The 20,557-nt window shown below is 43.4% G+C and overlaps 1 protein-coding gene across 5 annotated transcripts in view; it reads left to right on the top strand.

The window, feature by feature from the left end:
* Positions 1-20,557, top strand: part of LOC119739337 (serine/threonine-protein kinase PRP4 homolog) — a 38,871-nt gene that overhangs the window by 370 nt on the left and 17,944 nt on the right. For 3 of the 5 annotated variants that reach the window (XM_038214231.1, XM_038214230.1, XM_038214228.1), the window contains exons 2-13: positions 4,342-5,361; positions 6,196-6,630; positions 7,249-7,333; positions 7,459-7,879; positions 8,168-8,229; positions 8,674-8,758; positions 11,256-11,403; positions 12,942-13,079; positions 13,547-13,700; positions 14,028-14,142; positions 15,047-15,285; positions 15,836-16,074. In XM_038214231.1, coding sequence (XP_038070159.1) covers positions 4,342-5,361; positions 6,196-6,630; positions 7,249-7,333; positions 7,459-7,879; positions 8,168-8,229; positions 8,674-8,758; positions 11,256-11,403; positions 12,942-13,079; positions 13,547-13,700; positions 14,028-14,142; positions 15,047-15,285; positions 15,836-16,039 — 3,106 coding nt within the window. In that variant the 3' untranslated portion in view covers positions 16,040-16,074. Of the gene's footprint in view, positions 1-4,341; positions 5,362-6,195; positions 6,631-7,248; positions 7,334-7,458; positions 7,880-8,167; positions 8,230-8,673; positions 8,759-11,255; positions 11,404-12,941; positions 13,080-13,546; positions 13,701-14,027; positions 14,143-15,046; positions 15,286-15,835; positions 18,424-20,557 lie in introns of those variants that run through there. The other 2 variants (XM_038214229.1, XM_038214232.1) reach the window with 2 other exon arrangements.

The raw sequence follows: 20,557 nt of genomic DNA, 5'->3' as shown, positions 1-20,557 counted from the left end.
TAAAATTGTGATAGGCCCTAGGGCTAATGACGGGTGTCGGACGCTTCGCCCCATTTCCACGTCGCCCCATGTCACTTCGCCCCTAACCACTTCGCCCCATCCCCACTTCGCCCCATCCCCACATCGCCCCATCTCCGCTTCGCCCCATCCCCACTTCGCCCCATCCCCGCTTCGCCCCATCCCCACTTCGCCCCATCCCCACTTCGCCCCATGTAGTATGAAAAAGGTGAAGGCTAGGGGTGCAGACCAAATAAACTGCCAAAGACCCCAGATAATAAATGCTCCCAATTCTAGAAACTTAGGAAAAATACAAACTCTCTGATGAGGTGCTCGAGACACAGATGAGAGAAATGATGGCTCTATCCCATTCAGAGACGCCTCTCCTATTGGCTTGTGAATCATCAGCCGCTGGAAGCGGCTGGATTCAAAAGAATCCGTAGGTATGGGTCAGTGAGTTAAAAGGAACTCACTGCCTTGAGGAAAATGTTCCGTCAAAATTTGTCTGATATGTGACACTTACAACTTCATTTAGATGAGATTGGTTCCTCCAAGAGTGAAATTAGGATGTCAAAGGTATTGTCGTTCTCAGATAAGTGGGAGACGGGTTGGTATAGCCGGGTTGGGAACAAAGTTGGATCTTTTACTTCAAGCTTTTTTCTTGGTAGGGGAGAGCCTGAAAGGTTGGTTATGAATTGTTCATTTGGTGATGGGCTAATTCTTTCCGTTGGTTAGCAATTAGTGAATCTGTTGAAATTGTTTTTTAAGCCAAAAAAATAGATGAGATTTTTTTTTACGTGTAACGGCTGGGGCAAAGTGGGGATGGGGCGAAGTGGGGATGGGGCGAAGTGGGAATGGGGCGAAGTGGAAATGGGGCGAAGTGGGGATGGGGCGATGTGGGAATGGGGCGAAGTGGGGATGGGGCGAAGTGGTTGGGAGCGAAGTGACATGGGGCGACGTGGAAATGGGGCGAAGTGTCCGACATTCCTAATGACAATGTCCAGTTTCCGGACACATATCTCTTGATATAAAAACGGTACGCAGTGGCTATCGTTACGGCAGCCGTAACGCATTTCCCATTTTCTATCGTTACGGTAGTACTGCAACTTTTATAAAAACATTAGAAGAAAATATAAAATTAGAAGGAAAAAAAGTGAATTTGAACGTTATGAAATTAGGACTTTATTTCCCTTTTAAAAAAAATCCTCCAAAGCCTCAGGTTAGAAAAGGAAAAAAATTCGGTACAACTATCAGTGTTCTCAAACTTTGAAAATTAAAGGTTGGCGCTGGGGTCGGCGGGGACTCCTGCGAGCGCGGAGCGCGAAGCCCTTACGGCGTGGGGTTCGGGGCCCGCTTAAGGGCCCCGTGAAAATTTTGGATTCTAGATGCTCTGTGGTGCAATCTGAGGCGATTCTCCAGGCCAGTTCCCCTGATTTTTTAGCATTCAAAAATTTCCTTTTCAACCTAAAGCAGACTTCTCTCAGATCAAATGACACCTTTTTGTAATTTTGAAAAACAAAATGGGATACGACTTACGTTTTTTTTTTTACGCGATTTTATGGGTGGTGCCGGTGCCGTGCGATCATCATCTTTATTTTCATGTTGCGTTTTGTCGTTGTCATCGTCATTTTCCCCCCAAATTTCCCTCTATTTATGACCTACCTGTATGTTCTTAAATGTCGCCAACTAGTTTGGTAAGTCAAATAAATTAAAAGTGGATTTTGTTCTCTTAGGGAACCGGGCCCATACACGATCGCCATTTATAACTTTTGACAATCGGCATGATCGGAACACCATGCATGCCATGTGCACGCGTGTTTTGGCCTCGAGCTCGTTTGCCTCGTACAAAAACATCAATGCGTATTATATTGTGTACCGCGCGTGCAGGCACTGAGAAAAAGAAAGTCGGTTGGCTGCACGTAAGATCTGCCGTACGTACTCCTGCTGGTGAGTGTGTGTACTAATACAGATATATATTTTTGCGGCGGGGTTGTCGCTACTTGAAGTATCGGCACACTCCGGAACTGGGGATTCAGTTGTCAGTGTGTGTGCATCGCGCGTAATAGTATAGTACGTACAGTGCATGGGGAATCGCTGGTGTTTGCACAGACAACCCCGATCGGGCTGCGATGACATCGAAATACATTGTTAATGTGTGGAAAAACAACTGAAATCAATTATTTTAGTTGTAAATGTACACTGTAGAGTCAAAAAAATTAAACCTGGCGGCAGGATTTTAAAGCTTGGCGGGGACTTCTTAAACATGGCGGGCGCCGCAGAAAGCATGGCGGGGCGCCAGGTTTGTTCTACATGTTGGAGAACACTGAACTATAGAATGCAGGGCCACTTTACTCTACATCCACGCCTCCGTACGGCTGCGTGGAGGCGTGGAGCCGCAGTCGACCTACCTCCGAAAATCGATCGTGGAGTCGTGGAGCCGCAGTCGATATCTCCGAGAATTGCGCCCTCTATCGGTGCGCGTCTCTGCGACTCCGCGACTCCGCGCCTCCGCCACTCCAGTGTCCCGCGTCTCCGCGACTCTGCGTCTCCACGACTCCGCGCCTCCGCCACTCCAGACAGTGCCCCGTCGCCCTCCTCCCTTCCTAATTTGCGGGCCCATTTAAAATGGATATGGATGCTTCGTTCTCAAAAAAATTCCGCCGAGAATTGCGCCCTCTATCGGCGCGCGTCTCTGCGACTCCGCGCCTCCGCCATCCAGTGCCCCGCGTCTCCGCGACTCTGCGACTCCACGACTCTGCGCCTCCGCCACTCCGCGACAGTGCCCCGTCGCCATCGTCCCTTCCTAATTTGCGAGCCCATTTAAAATGGATATGAATGCTTCTCTGCGACTCCACGACTCCGCACCTCCGCCACTCCAGACAGTGCCCCGTCGCCCTCCTCCCTTCTTAATTTGCGAGCCCATTTAAAATGGATATGGATGCTTCGTTCTCAAAAAAATTCCGCCGAGAATTGCGCCCTCTATCGGCGCGAGTCTCTGCGACTCCGCGCCTCCGCCACTCCAGTGCCCCGCGTCTCCGCGACTCCACGACTCTGCGCCTCCGCCACTCCGCGACTCCGATCCGTACCGTGCCCCCAACACATTTACAAGCACGCCCTCCCTTCCGATCCTTCATGAGAAGCTTAGAAGACAAGTGCATTCGCTGTACTTTGCACTTTTTTGCAGGTTTGCATATCTATTACTCCTATTCCATCCACGCCTCCAAGAAAAATAAAAAACCTTGCTCCGGCGTGGCCCTGCATTCTATAGTTGCTCCAAAAATTCGAGTGCAAGACTGAGATGCGAACCCGCAACCTCGTGGTGCAAAATCCTACCCTCTATCGACTGAGCTGTTACTGCTTGCTAAAACGTGGGGAAACAAATAATTATACCTGCGTGCGTATCAAAAAAGTATCGTGGAGGGCGCTAAACAACGGCTGCCGTAACGATAGCCACTTCGAAAACGGTAATCCTTATCCTTAGGACACCTCTATTTTTACGAGTTCTGTTCAAAACTGACTTTTGCAGATGACTGTCCAGTACCAAAGTGACTTTTGCAGGCTAAAGAAAGCAGTCTTTTTTCTTCAGATAAACTCATAGCCTATGGCTATTAGTTGTCATTTTGAAAGCACTTTCAAAGTAAATGTGACTTTCCTACCTTGTTTTGCATTTCGCCATCTTGCTATTTAAATATATTTTCTGTTTGTCATCGTCGTCTTTAACCCCTCATAAATCAAAGCCCTGCCCTCTTTCTACAAAATTTAACCTGCTGATATTCAAGGTGTCATTGCCAACTGTTCAAATGTGTCAAAAAACATCAGAATGTCACTTTTGAGTGTCATTTAGTCAGCTGTTTTGGTGATTCTTTTGACCTTATATAGGAAGGGGATCCTAAAAGTAAGGATTACCATAAAAACAATGGCTCCGTAGCGCGAACTAAGAGGGCGCTTTTTGACCACTTTCGAGAGCCCCATTGATGGAACACACCGCTTGCGCATATACTGGTGTGCGCATGCGTATGGCACGAAGTACACACAATCAATGTTATTGATGCACAAAACCGGCACAGTGCCCGGATTGGCATGAGTGTCACTGCATGCACACTGTCACTGCATGGTTTTTTTCTTTATTTAGTGGCATTTCATTACCAAACATATGTTGTTTGTTCGTGCGTGTGGTCGTGAACTTGTTCAAGATTGGTGCTTGATGTGTGCTTGAACAAGCAAACTGGAAGAAAGCCAGTCTGCCCTGATTACATCAATGAATACAAAAGAATTTGTTGTAAAACATAAAATAATGGCACATGACTAACCGTGCTTGTAAATAATTCCCTTTTTAAAATTTAGTTCTGCAAGTGAATCAGAATCAGATGGCGAAAAAAAGTCTGAGAAGGAAAAGGAGAGCATAGAGGCTAGCACCGACGAGCAAAATGCCAGTGAGCGTCGCCATCGCAGCAAAAAACGTCACAGACACCACCGGCATCATCATCGGAAGAAGCACAGGAAGCACTCTAGCGAAAGAGACGACCATCGACAGTCACGCCATCGGCACAAGCACAAACACAAGAAGTCCTCACGCAGCAGCAGCAAGTCCAACAGCCGCCGTGATCATCAGAGCCGGAGGGCGCTGAAACAAGAAAGCGTGGTTCCGTATGCAGAGGAAGAAGGGGAAGATGATGAAGAAGGAGAAGACACAACCGCCTTGGCTGATCTTGAGAAGCAGAAGGCACTATTACAGGCTGAGCTCTTGAATGACCTCGGTCTGAACAATGAAGAGGAGCTCAAGCAAGCCTCTGGCATGGCCATCATCGCCAAGGGTTATGTCTCATCAGATGAGGAAGGTCAAGTGTCCGAAGGTGATGTCCAGGTTGCGGACAACTCACAACTGCAAGAGGACTCAGATGATGATGTGGTCATCGTCGAAGAGATAAGCGGGAGCTCAAGGAAACATTCCAAACGAAGTGCGCACTCAAAGTCTCCTGAAGTTGACAGAATAAGAAATAGCACTGGCAGGTCCAGAGACTCACGCAGGAGAAGAAGTGTCAGTCATGAGCGTCCCTCAAAAAAGAGCCAAAATCGCTCATCCCCAAGTCCTTCATCTAGAAGACAGAAGGACAAAACTGAGACATCATCAGATCAGATAAAGAGGAGCGAACAATCTTCTTTGAGCAGGAGGATCTCTAAAAGATCGCGCAGTAGATCACGAGACAAGAGACGGCAGACCTCTCCCGTGGATGTTGACAAGCAGACCTCAAAGAGGAGTCAGTCTCCAAGGAGAAGTAAATCTCCTAAACGTCGGAGGAGCAGGTCACCAAGAGCTTCTCCAAGACGGAAAAGCAGAAGTCGCTCGCCCAGAAGAAAACCAAAGTAAGTGGTCATCTTTGGGTTGTTTAATATATAATTTTAATATTGAGTTATTTTGTTCGGGCTTTTATCTTGAATTTCTAATGTTATCATTCATATTTTTTATAATGAGAGTTATTTGATACTGTGGACTAGGTGTACCCCATTTCTGTAAACATGCATACATGTACATGTGTACATGTGTACATGGTGTGCACTAAATCTAAATGCTTAATTTGGAGGTGTTCATGTGGAAGTGAGTAACACCCCTTTTAGACTGGCATTTTAGAGTGGCACAAAACCAAATGCTTCCAAAGATTCAAACCAAATGTTTCCAAAGATTTGAATGAAGTACATGAGAATTGTGATGTTTGAAACAATTCTTGACACCACTCAACCGCGTGGCAGACAACATGAAATTGTAACTTTATGCAGTCATTCAGAATAACTGCACCATCAAGATTTCAGATGTTTCAGTAGCCATTTGAAAATTAATGCATACAGTTCTGCTGCCTAAAACCTAAGTCTATTTGAGTTGTCTAGAGAAGGTCCAAATACTTTTTGGTTCGGCATGACTCTGGAATGTAAGGCTGGAATGAGTGCAAGTGTACAATATTATAAATAACATAACGTGACAGTTATAACAGCAGTTTGTTGTTGTTAATGGAGCACCATCATTCCTGTGGGATTCGTGGTCTTGATCAGAAGTTGCAAATGTCATGATTTCATTGTTTCAGTCTTGGAAATAAAAACACAGATAATGCTGGCATGATGGAAAGGCTGCCTTTTGTACAAAAATGTGTAAAGCTGTATAAACGTGATTTCATAATAAAATTTTCAACTTTTTTCTCCTGCCAGACTTGTAATTACCTTGGAGAGTCTCCGTCAGCAAAGCCCCCCTCGTAGGTCCCCCTCCCCACGACGCAACAGGGGCCGTAGTAAGTCCCCAAGTCGTACCAGGACCTCTGGTTTGGCTGGCAGATCCTCTACTGACCGCAATCACTCCCCGCCAGTCCGTCGACGCAGCCGATCGCCCCCGAGGCCTCGTTCTCCTGCCCGCATCCGCTCACCGACTAGAGAAGAACTGGCAGAGAGGCGGCGAAGAAGGTCCCGCTCCCCAGACATGCGACGAAGGGACATGAACAACAGGTGGGAACGCAACAGAGACAGGGATCGGGACAGAAGACGTCGGGACAGAAGAGGTGGCCGTGGAAATCGAACTCCCGATGATAAATTCAAGGGAAGTCTTTCGGAAGGACAGAGAGTGAAGATGGATTCCTCAGATGAAGAAGAGTAAGTTGTTCTCTTTATTTCAAATTGATACCGTAATCTAAGTTTCTTTTCTACAAAATACAAATACAATTTCTTCAGTGAGTGTATTATAACTCTTATCCTCCATTGTCTGTCTGTCTTTGAGCCAATATGGCCCATCAGGCCAGCGCTTATCTCCAGATTCGTGGCATAAAAAGACTAAGAATATTTCTATTCCCCCTGGATGGGATGCCAGTCCATCGCAGGTTACTCCCCAGCTAATCCCGGCACCCATTCGTACTCCTGGGTGAAGAGAGGCAAGTGGGTGTGAAATGGCTTGCCCAAAAAACACAGTATATGGCCAGCAGCTGGATGCGAACCTCTGACCCTCTGATCATGGGTCACAGACCCTAACCACTAGGCCACACTCCCCCCTGTATCCTCCATGGTATTTGACTAGAACCCCTGATAAAAGCAACAAGAGACACTGGTTAACAAGATTCATCAGGTCAGCTATCCCAATTCATTGCCTGTGGCTGCTCTCTCTTGAATGGAACTAACTCCCATTGTCTAAGAATTTATTTCTACACCTATTGCATCTGGCAAGATAGGGTTTAAGGAACAATTCTCAACCTCATCTCTCACTTTTCTTACCAATAGAGTGCAGGATGTGGATCTCCAAGAAGAAGAAGATGAAGAGGCAATCATTGAGAGAAGACGCAAACAGCGACAGGAACTTTTGAAGGTATGTGAACAGTTAAGATATTCAGTTCAATACACCCTGTGCACTTGACTTCTAAATTAGATTGTTCAATTCTCTGCCATCGTACTTTGCCTGTCATCACCCTGTATCTGCCATTCTTCACACAGAAACTGAAGGCCCCAGTAGCGCCAACAGCAACCGAGCTGGGCGTGTCCACCCCGGAACAGTCTGTCTCCACCTCGGGCATGAACACCCCTGCAAGCCAGAAGGAGAGCGACGAGGAGTCGTCATCATCATCGTCATCTGGCGAAGACAGCAGTGACAGTGACAGTGACGATGACAACAACAGTGACCAGAAGAGGGAAGACGACAACGATGCAACAGACCAGAGGATTGGAACAGAAGGACCAAGCCTTCCTAATAATCCAGAGGGAGTTTCCGGAGACATTCCAATTCCAGCAGGTGGTGCTGAGAAGCTAAACGAGCCCCAACTGTCGGAAACTTTTGAAACACAAGAACAAGAGTCCAGTGCGAAGACAAACACAGAGAACGAGGACCAGTTGTCAGCTTCTAAACCAGAGGCGAAAGGTCAGTTTGCGTTCTAAGAATACAAACGGTTGTGATCTATTCTCAAATTGATAGGAGGGGGATTTGGGCCTAAGACCGCCAATATAGGGCTGGATAGCTCAGTTGGTAGAGCACCGGTGCGGTTTACCAGAGGTCACGGGTGCAAATCTTGCCCTGGTCAATGTCTTTGTTCAAACTTCAAATATTTATTTGAAGTGAACTAAGTTTAATGGTTTGGGGTTTATTTCTTGATGTTCACCGCAGAGATATTTTTTTTGTAGTAATTCTTGATGAATATTTTCTTTTCAGCTCAAGCCCGCAATGGCATGGACATGTTTAGTGAAAAAGATATGTTTGGCGACAACTATGATGTAAGTACCAACTATTCTATCTTGACAAAATCGGATGTTCCCTTCCTGTCATGGAATCTTCAAAGGAGGCGGATTTGGGAGGATTGCGGCTGAATACAACATACAATTTTGGAGGATTGTGGAGGATTGAGGGCACATGGACACCAGTATTGGTTGATTTTGGAGGATTGAGGCTGAATGGTGTTTAAAGAAGAGGAAGATTGTGGAGGATTGAGGCTGAATGCATTTTGAGAGGCAGGGCTGTTTAAGGTTTTGAAGGATCGAGGCAGTGGGTACCCTTCATTGGAACATAAGTGCAAACTTTTGGAGGATTGAGGAGGATTGAGGATGGTTCCTAGCAAAAGGGCCTAGTGGATTAGGGTTAAGGGTTAAGCATGCTTACGATTATGTTATGTTGTTAAAAGAATTCAATAAAATAGTATAATGTTTTGTTACACTTCTCAGAGTCCAACGGTTGAGAAGCTTGGCCAGACTGCCCATGAGAACCCCAGTTTGACTGACAACTGGGACGACGCTGAAGGCTACTATCGTAAGTATTACCACTGAAACACTGACAAGTCTTGTGAGAAAAAGCAATGAACTACCAATTAGAAATCCATGCATTCATGTCAGCGAATCTGGAATGCCAAATGTTACATTGTTGTACCACAATCCTTAAAAAGTCAAATAGGAAGCACATCTATTGGAAAGCAAGGAATGGTGTCTGTTGAATTAAACTCCAGTTCAGAAATTATAAATGAATTAACCCCAACTCCATCAAAATCCATCCTCCCATTTTCGTGGATTTTGGGGGACTTGGTCCAGAAGGCCTGGCGTGACTAAATATTGATGGAGTATGATGGACTTGGTTCCTAATGGCCTGAAGCAGTGCTAGGGGTATCCATAGCTGCCAACTGTTACTAATTTTTCGTAATTATTACGAATTGTTTGTTAAATTACGAAAATACGATTTGCCACTAAAACATTACGATTTTCCCATTTTCTACCTAACGAAAAAAAAAATACTTGTAAGGCCAAAAAAAAAAAAAATTAGGTTTCTGGTCAGACCAAAGTTCCGGAATTGACGCGGCCACGCGGCTTTTTTTTTTTTTTTTTTGGCTTTTTTTTTTTTCCTTCAAGCTTGAATTGTACATACAAGGTGGGTACTATTTTGCTTTTTTGGTGTCCTCGTGTACAATTGGTGTCCTCCATAATTTGCCTTGGTACTTTCGATCATTTGCCTTGGTGCAATTTCCCATTCCTTGGTGCTCTGTGGAAAAAAAATTGAGGAAGTGCGGAAATAGAGGGCGCTGTTAGAGCTACCGCGGCACATTTTGGGAAAAAAAAAAGATCGACGCGCATGGTTAAAATCGACGCGCATGGTTAAAATCGACGCGCGCGCTGACCAGAGACCGACTTATTTTTTTTTTTGGCCTAAAGTATCGTTTTTGACCGAAAACTTCTGGCGAAATGTCGCGATAATGGATGGACTGGTGACAAGTCTAATAAGAATGCAGTCAAGCACCTGATAGACAACAATGCAGTGTGCGCAGTGGAGTACTTGAGGACCAGACTAAAACTATTTTTCAATGGTGTGTCATTTGTGTGCATCTCGTGGATGTGTGGTTGTGTGTACTGTATGTGAGTACTTTTCAGTGACGATCGTGAGCACATTTGGTCGTTTATTGCCGGGATGAGACCCATCAGTGCGAGATTTTAATCATGGAATTTAATAAGAGTATGGTTGGAATAATTGGTAATAGAGTTTGAGTCTGTCACAACGTCCAGAAAAGATAAATCAGCATGCGTTTGCAAGGTATGTTGGCGGGATATTTCTATTGCATACGGTGGCCCTAAATCATTGTGTGTAAAAACATTGATAATGATACGAACTCGAAACTCCACATCGATAGCATGCATCTCAAAAAAAATATGCGCACATGTTATTATTGTTATTATTTATTTGACTTCAACAAACAAATACAGACAGTAAAACAAAATTAATTTAATAAAAAAAAAAAAAAAATTAAAGGGAATATACAACATTTGCAAACATCGAAAAATAAAACTACCAAGTTTTTGTGAAATACCTTAATAGGACGTTGGTAAATGACAGTCTAAAGCATCCTGTAAAATTATGGCACCTGGTATACTGTCATTTTCAAGAAAAGTGGTATTTTTGTATCAATTTCCAACGCTGATCGGCCGATCAGCGTTGGAAACAACTGGCTTTTTTTCAAATACTGGCCCCAATTGACTATTGCGCTTGTTTGCAATCGATTACAAACCTATGAACGGGTACGAGCCAGCTAGACTGGTTCCCTGACCTTACAATTCCCCAATGTATGTAAACTGCTCTGTTTCTTCTTATATGGAGTCAGGGAACCAGACTACAGGTAAATGATCGTTTTTCTTGGTTTTTATAGCATTTTCGAACCCAAAACCTCCAAAAAGTCGGTGTAACTATATTTGCTTTATATTTCCAATCCCCCAATTCCATCCATTTCTGAAAATTACAGCAAAAGCAAATGATGTATATTCCCTCTAAATTTTTTTAAATTATCTTTTGGCCTACAGTACATTATTATTCACAACAAGAAGGGTATGCACATGTACATGTATGTGTACATGTAAACCATGTACCTGTACTCGATGTTGGTAAAGCTTTTGATAAAACGAGCAGTTGAAAATGACCGCGCGGGTTGATTACTAATTGGGATTTTGAAAAGTTGGCAGCTATGGGTATCCTATTGATTTTGCCTAGCTTCCTGTACTGCAATTGGGATAAATGCCATGGTTGGCAAGTCCATGAATGTCAGCCAGTGTGTCAGTGGTGGATTCCATTATGTCATGTACAGTTTTGTATTGGACGCACAGTGATTGACGGATTCCTAGTAAAAGACGCTAGGAGTTAGTGTTAATGTAAAATCTATTGTCCTTTCCTACATTGTCTTGTTTAAAAGCTTCTGCAACAGTTATCCAGATTGACTGCTTTTTTATTTTTCATTTCCGATTTGGACTTATTGTTCTTTTTTAATCTCACGCAGGTGTACGTGTTGGGGAATTGTTGGACAAGCGCTACAACGTGTATGGTTACACTGGGCAGGGTGTGTTCAGTAACGTGATCAGGGCACGGGATTCGGCCAGGACGCAGCAAGACGTGGCCATCAAGATCATCAGAAACAATGAGCTCATGTAGGTTTATTAACCCTAACTACTCTGACTAACAAAACTACAGTAAACTCCGGCTAAACCGACATCGTACAACTCGTCAAATCGCTCAAGTCGGCCGTCTGACTACAGTCCTGATTGTCCGTAATGCACTTCCATTGATTTTTTTATTGCTAAGTCGGCTTTCATAATTCGCCATTTTGCTCAAGTTGTCGTGTTACTCTCGGTCCCCTTTCCATAAAAAGCATTACAAAATCCTTTGTGTAAGTCGGCATTCAACAAATTACGCATTGACATCGACTTCCTTTACTGTGGTTGGCAAAGTGTCGAGTGAAAAGTGGTTTCGCACGGCCCGTGATAGCTGCCATGCATCAGTGTCGAAAAAGGGTGTCCTACTGCATACCACTACGCGGCGCTATAGGATCTTTGCTACATACACTGCATATGCATCATGAGCATATCAATACCAGTACCCCCTCTAGGCTGTACGTATGCACTCTGTCCATTTTGGGGGTCGTCTTATTGAATGGCTACTGCTGCAGTCAATGCGTGCGTGGTATATACCGGACCACGCACGCATTTAATTCGTTACTGTGCACGTACATATGTATTGTGGTCTCCACTATCAATACCCCAAACGTGATGATACAATTCGAGGATTAATTTGCTGGATTCAACTCGAGCATCAAGGAGATAATCCAGGGTAAATCGAAGCCAATTAGTGCAATGAATCATGTGCGCAAAAGACCATTCATGTAAGTCGGCAAAATGATGACTTATAGCATATATCGGCATTCGCGTAAGTGGTCACAAATTCTCGGGTCCTGAGAGTGCCGGTTTAGCTGGAGTTTACTGTATCACTAACTGTCGTGTGACTTACCCAATATACCCTGGCTTTTGCTTTCTACCCTGACTACCCTGACCAACTTAAACAAACCAACTAACCCTAACTGTTGCTAGTTACCCCCGACTAAACCCTAACTTATCCTAACTACCCTGAATAACCCTAATTTACCCTAAATGCCCCTTTTACTACCCCGACCGATTCCAACTAACCAATTAACCCTAACTATTGCTGGTTACCCCAACTAAACCCAACTAACCCCAACCACCCCTAACTACCTTGATAACCGTGACTTAACCAAGCTGACCCAAACTACTTGTAACTAACCCAAACTGACTACCTTGACTAATCCAAACTTTCAGCAACCACCCATACTAACGTTTCCTAAATTTTGAAATGGATTCAAGGGCTATATATAGCCCTACCTCTATCACCATGCCGCAGGCTTCTTGTGAACACAGATGAACTTTTTATCAAATCTGCCAGGAGATAAATGTCCCTATGGTAAACCATTTAGAGAGACATGGGACATGCCTCTGGAAAGTTTCAGTTGGTTTGTGCACGAGATGAAATCAGTGGCGCGCCCTGACCATTGTACACATGCACCATGCCTTTTATACACAGGCTTTTGTGAGTGAAACATTTACTGTCATTTTATAGGCTCCCAAAAATCTTGGAGACTTTAATTTTGTTTCTGTTTTCTTCATCTATCCCCAAGGCACAAGACGGGTCTGAAGGAACTGGAGTACTTGAAGAGACTCAACGATACTGACAGGGAGGACAAGTTCCACTGTGTGCGCCTCTTCAGACACTTCTTCCATCGCAACCATCTTTGCCTCGTCTTTGAACCACTCAGGTAAAATAACCTCAGATTGTTTTTTCCAATGAACAGATTTTGTAACAAAAATATTGGTTTCCTGTATAGTTCAGGATGCTTTTAAAGGTTTCTAGCAAAAATGCAGAGAAGGTCAGATATTGTTAATGCTTGCTCTTCCGTTGAGACTTCCTGTACCGTCCTGATGAAACCAAGAATATAATGGAGTGATGGAAAGTCCGTCTACGATGCACGTGCCGATTCAGGCAAAACCCTGGCCTTATCTTAGTTTGCTTATGATGTCCATAACACGGTCATTGGACAGAAAAAAAATTCCACCTAAAATAATATCAGTAAAGCTGAGCAGGTTTACAGTAAACTAAATCTAACATTTCTGGTTTTGCAACAAATCTAATCATATTTTCAATCATCAACCCTTGATTTCTGACATGCGAGTAGACTTCGATCATTTAACTGACGAATCAACCATTGTGTGGATCTATTCATAGCATGAACCTGCGTGAAGTTCTGAAGCGGTACGGCAAAGACGTCGGTCTGCACATCAAGGCGGTACGGTCCTACACCTCCCAGCTTTTCCTGGCTCTGAAACTCCTGAAGCGATGCAGCATACTCCATGCTGACATCAAGCCGGACAATATTCTCGTAAGTCACTGTTGTTTCAGTGCACCCTGCACAGAATCCTGGTGCCCAGTTCCATGGCTCTTACAATCACCATTCTGTACTAACAGAAAATTCTGTGCTAACCCTGTTAGCACAGAATCCTTAGTATGTACACACAGTTAAGCCTAAATTCCTTGCTAACCCGTGAAATATGCTTACCATAAGCACGGATGTTTCTGCTACTATGAGTGGCGATTTTTTGCAAACGGTAAGCAGAGCCATGAAATTTGGCCCAGACTTTGTTCTCAGATACTGTTCTCAGATTAACAGATTCTTGATGGATGTTGTAATGCTTGTTATTGCACCTAGGTGAACGAATCCAAGACGGTCCTCAAACTCTGCGATTTTGGCTCTGCGTGCCATGTTGGCGATGCCGACATCACCCCATACCTGGTCAGCCGCTTCTACAGGGCTCCAGAAATAAGTAAGTCGTTTTGAGTTTCATATCGTAGTCAGTGACCTGTCCTCATTTGCAGTTCTTAATCATAATCTGGTAATGAAATAAAGAATTTCCCAAGTGCCTAAAATCTTCATTTTAGTGGGGGAAGAAAAACCCCAGTTTTGAATCATGATGGGGAGCATGGTGCTTGTGCTCTTAAGCAAGGCCCTTTATACTATTATTGCTTCGTCCTTCAGATGGGACGTAAAGCCGTAGGTCCCGTGTGTTGTGTAATGCACGTTAAAGAACCCAGTAACACTTATCGCTAAGAGAAGGTGTTTGCCCTGGTGTTTCTGGCAGTGGCTGCAATATGCGCCACAGCACCTTGGAAACCCTTATAAGGTGCTGCATAATGGGTCTCACATTTCTCATAAACTTCATTTACCTGTCTTTAGAAATAAACGTAATTACCAGCGCCTTGAGAACCTAATTGTTGGTAGATATGTGTACTATGTAAGACTCTGGTATTATTATTTAATTATTAATATTTCTGGAGCTAACTTTTTCCACCATCTTACCCATAAACCTACCATCCCATTAACGTCTTCTATTTGCCTGTATCGGCTCTATCACTGCCCTCCTTACATCCTTAATCAATTTCTCTCTCCTTCCACAATTCCTCACAAATATTTTGCCTCTATCACCTCCTTTCCCCTCCACTTGAACTTGACTACTTCTTTTTCTCGCACCCTCCCATCCCTAATTGTCCTCTTTTTATTGTCTCTTCCCATCTTCTCTGCCCTCTGCCTCCCCAAACTAAAATCATCCATTACTCTACTTGTCTCCTCCACTGTCTTATGTTGTCCTCTTTTTGTTGTCACATCTCTCCCCAAAACCAAACCCATCCCCTGTCTCCAAAACCTCCCACCCCTCCCCCACCTTCATCCAGTCATCGGCATGACCTACGACTACGCCATCGATCTCTGGAGCACGGCCTGCACCATCTACGAGCTGTACACGGGCAAGATCCTCTTCCCCGGTAAGTCCAATAATCACATGTTGAAGGTGATGATGGACACGAAGGGTAAGATGCCCAACAAGATGATCAAGAAGGGTCTGCTCAAGGACAGCCACTTCGACAGCAACTTCAACTTCAAGTACATTGAGGTGGACAAAGTCACGGAGAGGGTGAGTTTTTTGTGTGCATTTTTTGTCTTGTAGTCAAGTCCATTACAAGTCCTGTCACAATTCCCGTCCCATGTAAATCACAAGTTCATTCACAAGTCCAGTCACAAGTTAACTGGGGATCGATGATCACAAAGGAATTCTTTTGTCATAGTTCAATTTAAAAGCTTACAACTTGACTTGAGACTGGAGGACTTGTGATGAGCTTGGCTCCAACACTGCATTCACTTTGAGGTTTTTTAAACCTAGGCTTCATTCTGGCATTGGCTTTATCTCTTGCATTTGGATCATGCAGAGGGAAAGCAAGTAGCATTACTTTGGCGTCATTGGATTTCAAGTATAATCTTTGGCCTCAAGTTATGCACAGCTGAGCGAAAAACAATACAAGGTCCGGCCCAAGGCCTTGACACAGGTGTGTCCTCCAAAATCAGCCACACTTTTTTACTGTATAGCCTCAATCGTGCAAAATCCTCCAATTTGCAAAGAGCATTTTGGAAGGATTTGGGAAGGTTAAGGTTAATGGATAGTATATTGAATATTCATCACTACACAGGAGAAGGTAACAACCTTCAGCGTGATGAACCCCAGCAAGGACATGATGGGGGACCTGGTGGGTTTCAGCCGGCTTCCTGAGGACCAGCACCGCAAGGTCAACCAACTCAAGGACCTGCTTGAGAAATGTCTGATGCTGGACCCCAGCAAGAGGGTCCAGATCAAGGAGGCATTGCATCATCCCTTCATCCAGGAGAAGATATGATGAAGCAGTGTGGGAACTGTGCTACAACCAGGCAGGTCCATTCAAACATTGATTAACATTTTGAAAAGTAATGACCACTGACTGACTGTTGACGAGAGTTTCACTGCCTATCAGTTTGTATATGAGACCAGGGACCAATTCCGTGGCCCTGCTGACCACAGAATGGATCCTTCCTGTCTGTCAGTCAAACTGCGCATTGACCAATTAGATCAAACGTTTTGTTCAGGTGACCATAGTAGCTTGGTCAAATTACCCATACCTAAAATGGGTGTGGCTTATGGCTGAATCCGGAATGTTCCATTTTGTGCTTACACACAAAAGGCAGAAGTTCTGCTATTCTTGTAAGCGGAGAATCCTTAGTTACCAACTGAACATATGAACATCGCTAACTCACCGCTAACAATGCAAAGTTTTTGCTTCTAGTAAGCAGAGCCATGATATTGGACCTGGATCTCACAAAGCCAGTCTTGAAAACATTTTGTCACGTATTATGTTTTATTCATATGCAGTAGGAAGAGCACACGCTGCTCTTCATTTGCACATATCTTTTAGTTTTATGTCTTTAACCAGTTCGTGCGGGAAGCCGTGTACATACACACGAACATTTTGCGGTATTCGGAATGGATGACAGATAAACATGCAGGGAGCGAGGCCGGAAGTATCTGTCAGCGACCCGCTTGCAGCGAGCGAGGCCGGAAATATGAGTGTGCTGCCTGAGGGTGATGGCTTCAACCTGCCTGGCATTAGGTCCAGTGTAAACTAATCCTGCACCTTGTTCCTTTCTTGTCAAAATAATCCCGGCGCGAACTGGTTAATATGTTCATATTTATGTGGGTACAAACATTAAATATTCTTGTTGATATTTAATTTGCAAGCATTGTAAAAAATGGTCTGTTTAGTAAAATGTTCCTCTGGGGACTTGTCACTCATTTGGCTGGGTCGGCTCTTATATTTCTCCTTGCATGATTTATTGATCGAGGAATATGAGAAGAAAATTACATGCACTGATATCCAGCCCCAGCAGAATCTGCATTCTGTGCTTTCTGCATTGGGATAAACAAATGTTTTCACTATTGGCTAGAAATTGTTGGGCAACTAGGCACATTGAATCTTGTCACATTGACACAGGATAAAGGCGCCCTCAGGTCGACCTTGCGATAGCACTGACTTTTCAGGATCTAACTTTTCCTGAGCTACGACCGTCGGGAACAAACTAGTCGCCGATTTTGTGCGACCTGAGTGTAACTGCGACGATATTAAGACGATCGGCATCGGTCGGCGCTCAATAAATCAACAGTTGCAAGAGTAAAAACATTTCAACTTCTGCGACGTGTTCTCGACAGGCGGGAGTCAATCGCAGTTGTGTAGCCAATCAGCACGCTTGAAAACGGCTGAATGAACAGCTGGTGTGGCCATGGAATGTCGTTTGATTGTAACCAACTTGCTTTCACTATTTTTAAAGAAGTCAGATGACTGTCTCATGGGTGACGTGAGCGTTATTATGATTATTTTGGGCCGAGATGCCAGTTATTCCACGAGAATCACAACATTTCTCAGTTTTGTGACCTGAGCATTATTTGTCTGCTTGATGCTGACACTTCCGTCGCGGCGCAAGCAAATCGTGAGTCGATCTGAGGGCACCTTATGTTTTAAAAAAACAATAGTTGACATAAGGGATTTACATGCAGGACCGCAAAGTGAAATAAAGATGTTACTGTTGTTGTGACAAATTATAAATTGGTCTTGTATGTGTAGTCAAAGTACATCAAATTCAACACGTTCCTCAATCAGAAGTGAATGCCTAAGACGTTCGTGATGAGTTCGAAAGAGGTTCTTGTTTAGGACTGCTCTTATCGTTGAAACAGAATTCAGAATGAATGAATATTTTTCAAGTGGAAATTGGTTGGCTCTTAACCCTAACTCCCTAGTGTCTTTTACTATATACTGGACCAATTCCATCAAAATCCATCACTCACTCTGCTTCACATAATGCATTAGGACTGACTCCATCAAACTCCCCCAAAAGCATCTAAGTGTGCAAAGTGTATTGATACCAATTCCATCAGAATCAACCGGTGAGTTGCTGGGGATTTTGATGGAGTTGGTACAGATGGCTTGCAGTTAACAGAATTACCTCTGTACTTGGGGCCCAAATCCATCAAAGTCAACCTACTAAATTGATGCATGTTTTTAAGGCTTAGTCAAATTGTAAGCAAAGGAAAGAAACAAGGCCACCAGCCAAGATTATAAATGGACCCCCAATAAACCTTACAAACAGTCTGTGTACAGTGTACGCATATGCATCTCATTATGTACATAAACCAACATGAGGCATGCATTTGCACTGGGGGCAATCACATATCCACAACAGGCCAGCACCTGTTTTACTGGACCAAATCCATCGGACTCCACCAGAGGTTCCTCAGGCCTTCTGGACCAAGTCCATCAGACTCCACCAACATTTAGCGAAGCTGGCTCGACCAAATCCCCTAAAATCCCCCAAAACATGGGGATGGATTTTGATGGACTTGGAGTGGTTAGGGTTAAAGTGTTGACTAACGAATCTGACAACTTCCATTAGAAGAAGCCCTTTACTGAGGTGTTTCCAACACACGTCACCAAAATACAGCAATTCTTTTAACTGATGTTGCAGCATCAGTCTAGTTTACCACAAGGATATTATATAAGTTCTTAATGTCCATGTACATAATTAACTGATTTTCACTATCATGTACACAGATACCTATATGTGTATTATTTGAGGAATAATTTGAGTAATCGCTTGGATATCAATTCTTATTATTTCTAGTAGTAGATTTACTTTTGGTAGTTGTTTACGGCAGAAAGTTTTAAAGTAGTGAGAAGCGTGAAAACTGTTTGCATAGAACATTGTGGATTTTGAGGTGCACTGAATGTAGTGGGGCCAATTTTTTTTATTTTAACAAAAAAATTATAATTATTCCTGATTGCTTAGTGTGATTTTGTGTCAAATACATTATTGGGTTATACACATCCTGTAATGACAAGATGTTACCTGCACTTCGAAAAAAGTCATTATTCACTTTTTTCATTTTTTTTTCCTGCAAATGCAGAGAGCACTAAAATTCAATTCTTTTATTTTTTTTGTTATATAATGTAAGTAGTCCATATTTACAGACATGATTTACTTTGTTTTCAGAATTTGTTTCCAGATAATTGAACCCTTTGATGTGTAATGATCTTGAGGTTTTTTGTCAGCATTTTCAACGAGGGCATGTTAAAGGGGCACTAGGTCCTGAAATCCCCGAAAATTTCACGTTTTGGATTGTTTACTTAGCCTATTTCACACATCTGGTTGAAAGGAAACCAACCTAATGTCTGACCGTTCCCGAGAAAAGAGGAAAAATCCCCGGTTGTTTACATCGCACACGACGGAGTACGAATACGTTTTTCGTGTTGTTCACATACAGTGTACGATATACACGTTGTGTGTCTCGGGAACAGCGGTGACCAATCACCAATGCAAAAAAAATGATGTTTCTTCAACGTCCGCAAAAGGCGAACACTTTACGAATGAAATCACAACTAGCATCCAAACAGCTCGAATTTATGGGGTCGCAAAAGTGGACCCCGAAATTCGTTCTCGCACGCATAATACAGGGAATAACACAAAAACGCCCAGTTTTGAAAGGATAGTTGTGTGGATGTTTATATCCTACTTTTAAATGTTCTTTCCGATTGACATCATCTCGTTCAAAGTGCGTTTTGTAGCCCAATTGGGCTGTTCCAGGACCTAGTGTCCCTTTAATGATGCTATTGTACATGTGTATGCACAGTTACATAAGTCGAAATGCCAATTGACCAATTACATGTAGTTGTTAAAGAGACTGTCAAGCAAATCAGTGCACAGATAATGTAGTGATTAAGTTCTAGATGTGAAGCAGTAATGAAATTGCTGATTGATTAATGTAGATATTTGACAATTTATATCATCTAATCCGACCCAAGCCGATTTCCCAAACACTGGTAATGGATTTGAGGCCTTTCTTGAATATATATTTGGGTTTTTTTCCCAGGTATCATAACCATTGACTTGCAACCAGATGTCTAATTCATAAATTAATGTTTCCCTCAATACAAAGTCAACAAAGAAAGAGAATGAACAGGGTTTGAACCTTGGACATTAAGACTGGTGTACAAAATGTACCTGCCCCTATTACCAATTCCAAGTTTTGCATCATTGAAAAAGAATTTGGGTAGGGTAGCGTTCCTGGTCACATGTGGCTTCATGGCTTCTGAACAGCAACCGGTGAACAAAAAAGAAAATGCTGACTGCCAATAAAGGCTGGATAGTTATGTCGGTAGCACACTGGCAAGCATTTCAGTGGTTGCAGGTTCAAATCCTGTGTCTAGTCAAATTCTTTGTTCAACCTTAAATCAATTAAGAGTGTACCCAAGTTGTTCTTTTTGTTTATTTTGTCATTTTTTACTGTTTATTCCATAGCGACCACTGAATTTGAAGATTTCTTGTAGAGTTCT

The sequence above is a fragment of the Patiria miniata genome, unplaced genomic scaffold, assembly GCF_015706575.1.
Source record: "Patiria miniata isolate m_02_andy unplaced genomic scaffold, ASM1570657v1 HiC_scaffold_30, whole genome shotgun sequence".
NCBI lineage: Eukaryota > Metazoa > Echinodermata > Asteroidea > Valvatida > Asterinidae > Patiria > Patiria miniata.
The sequence above is the reverse complement of the archived record's forward strand: the minus strand, read 5'-3'. Positions and strand labels throughout refer to the sequence as shown.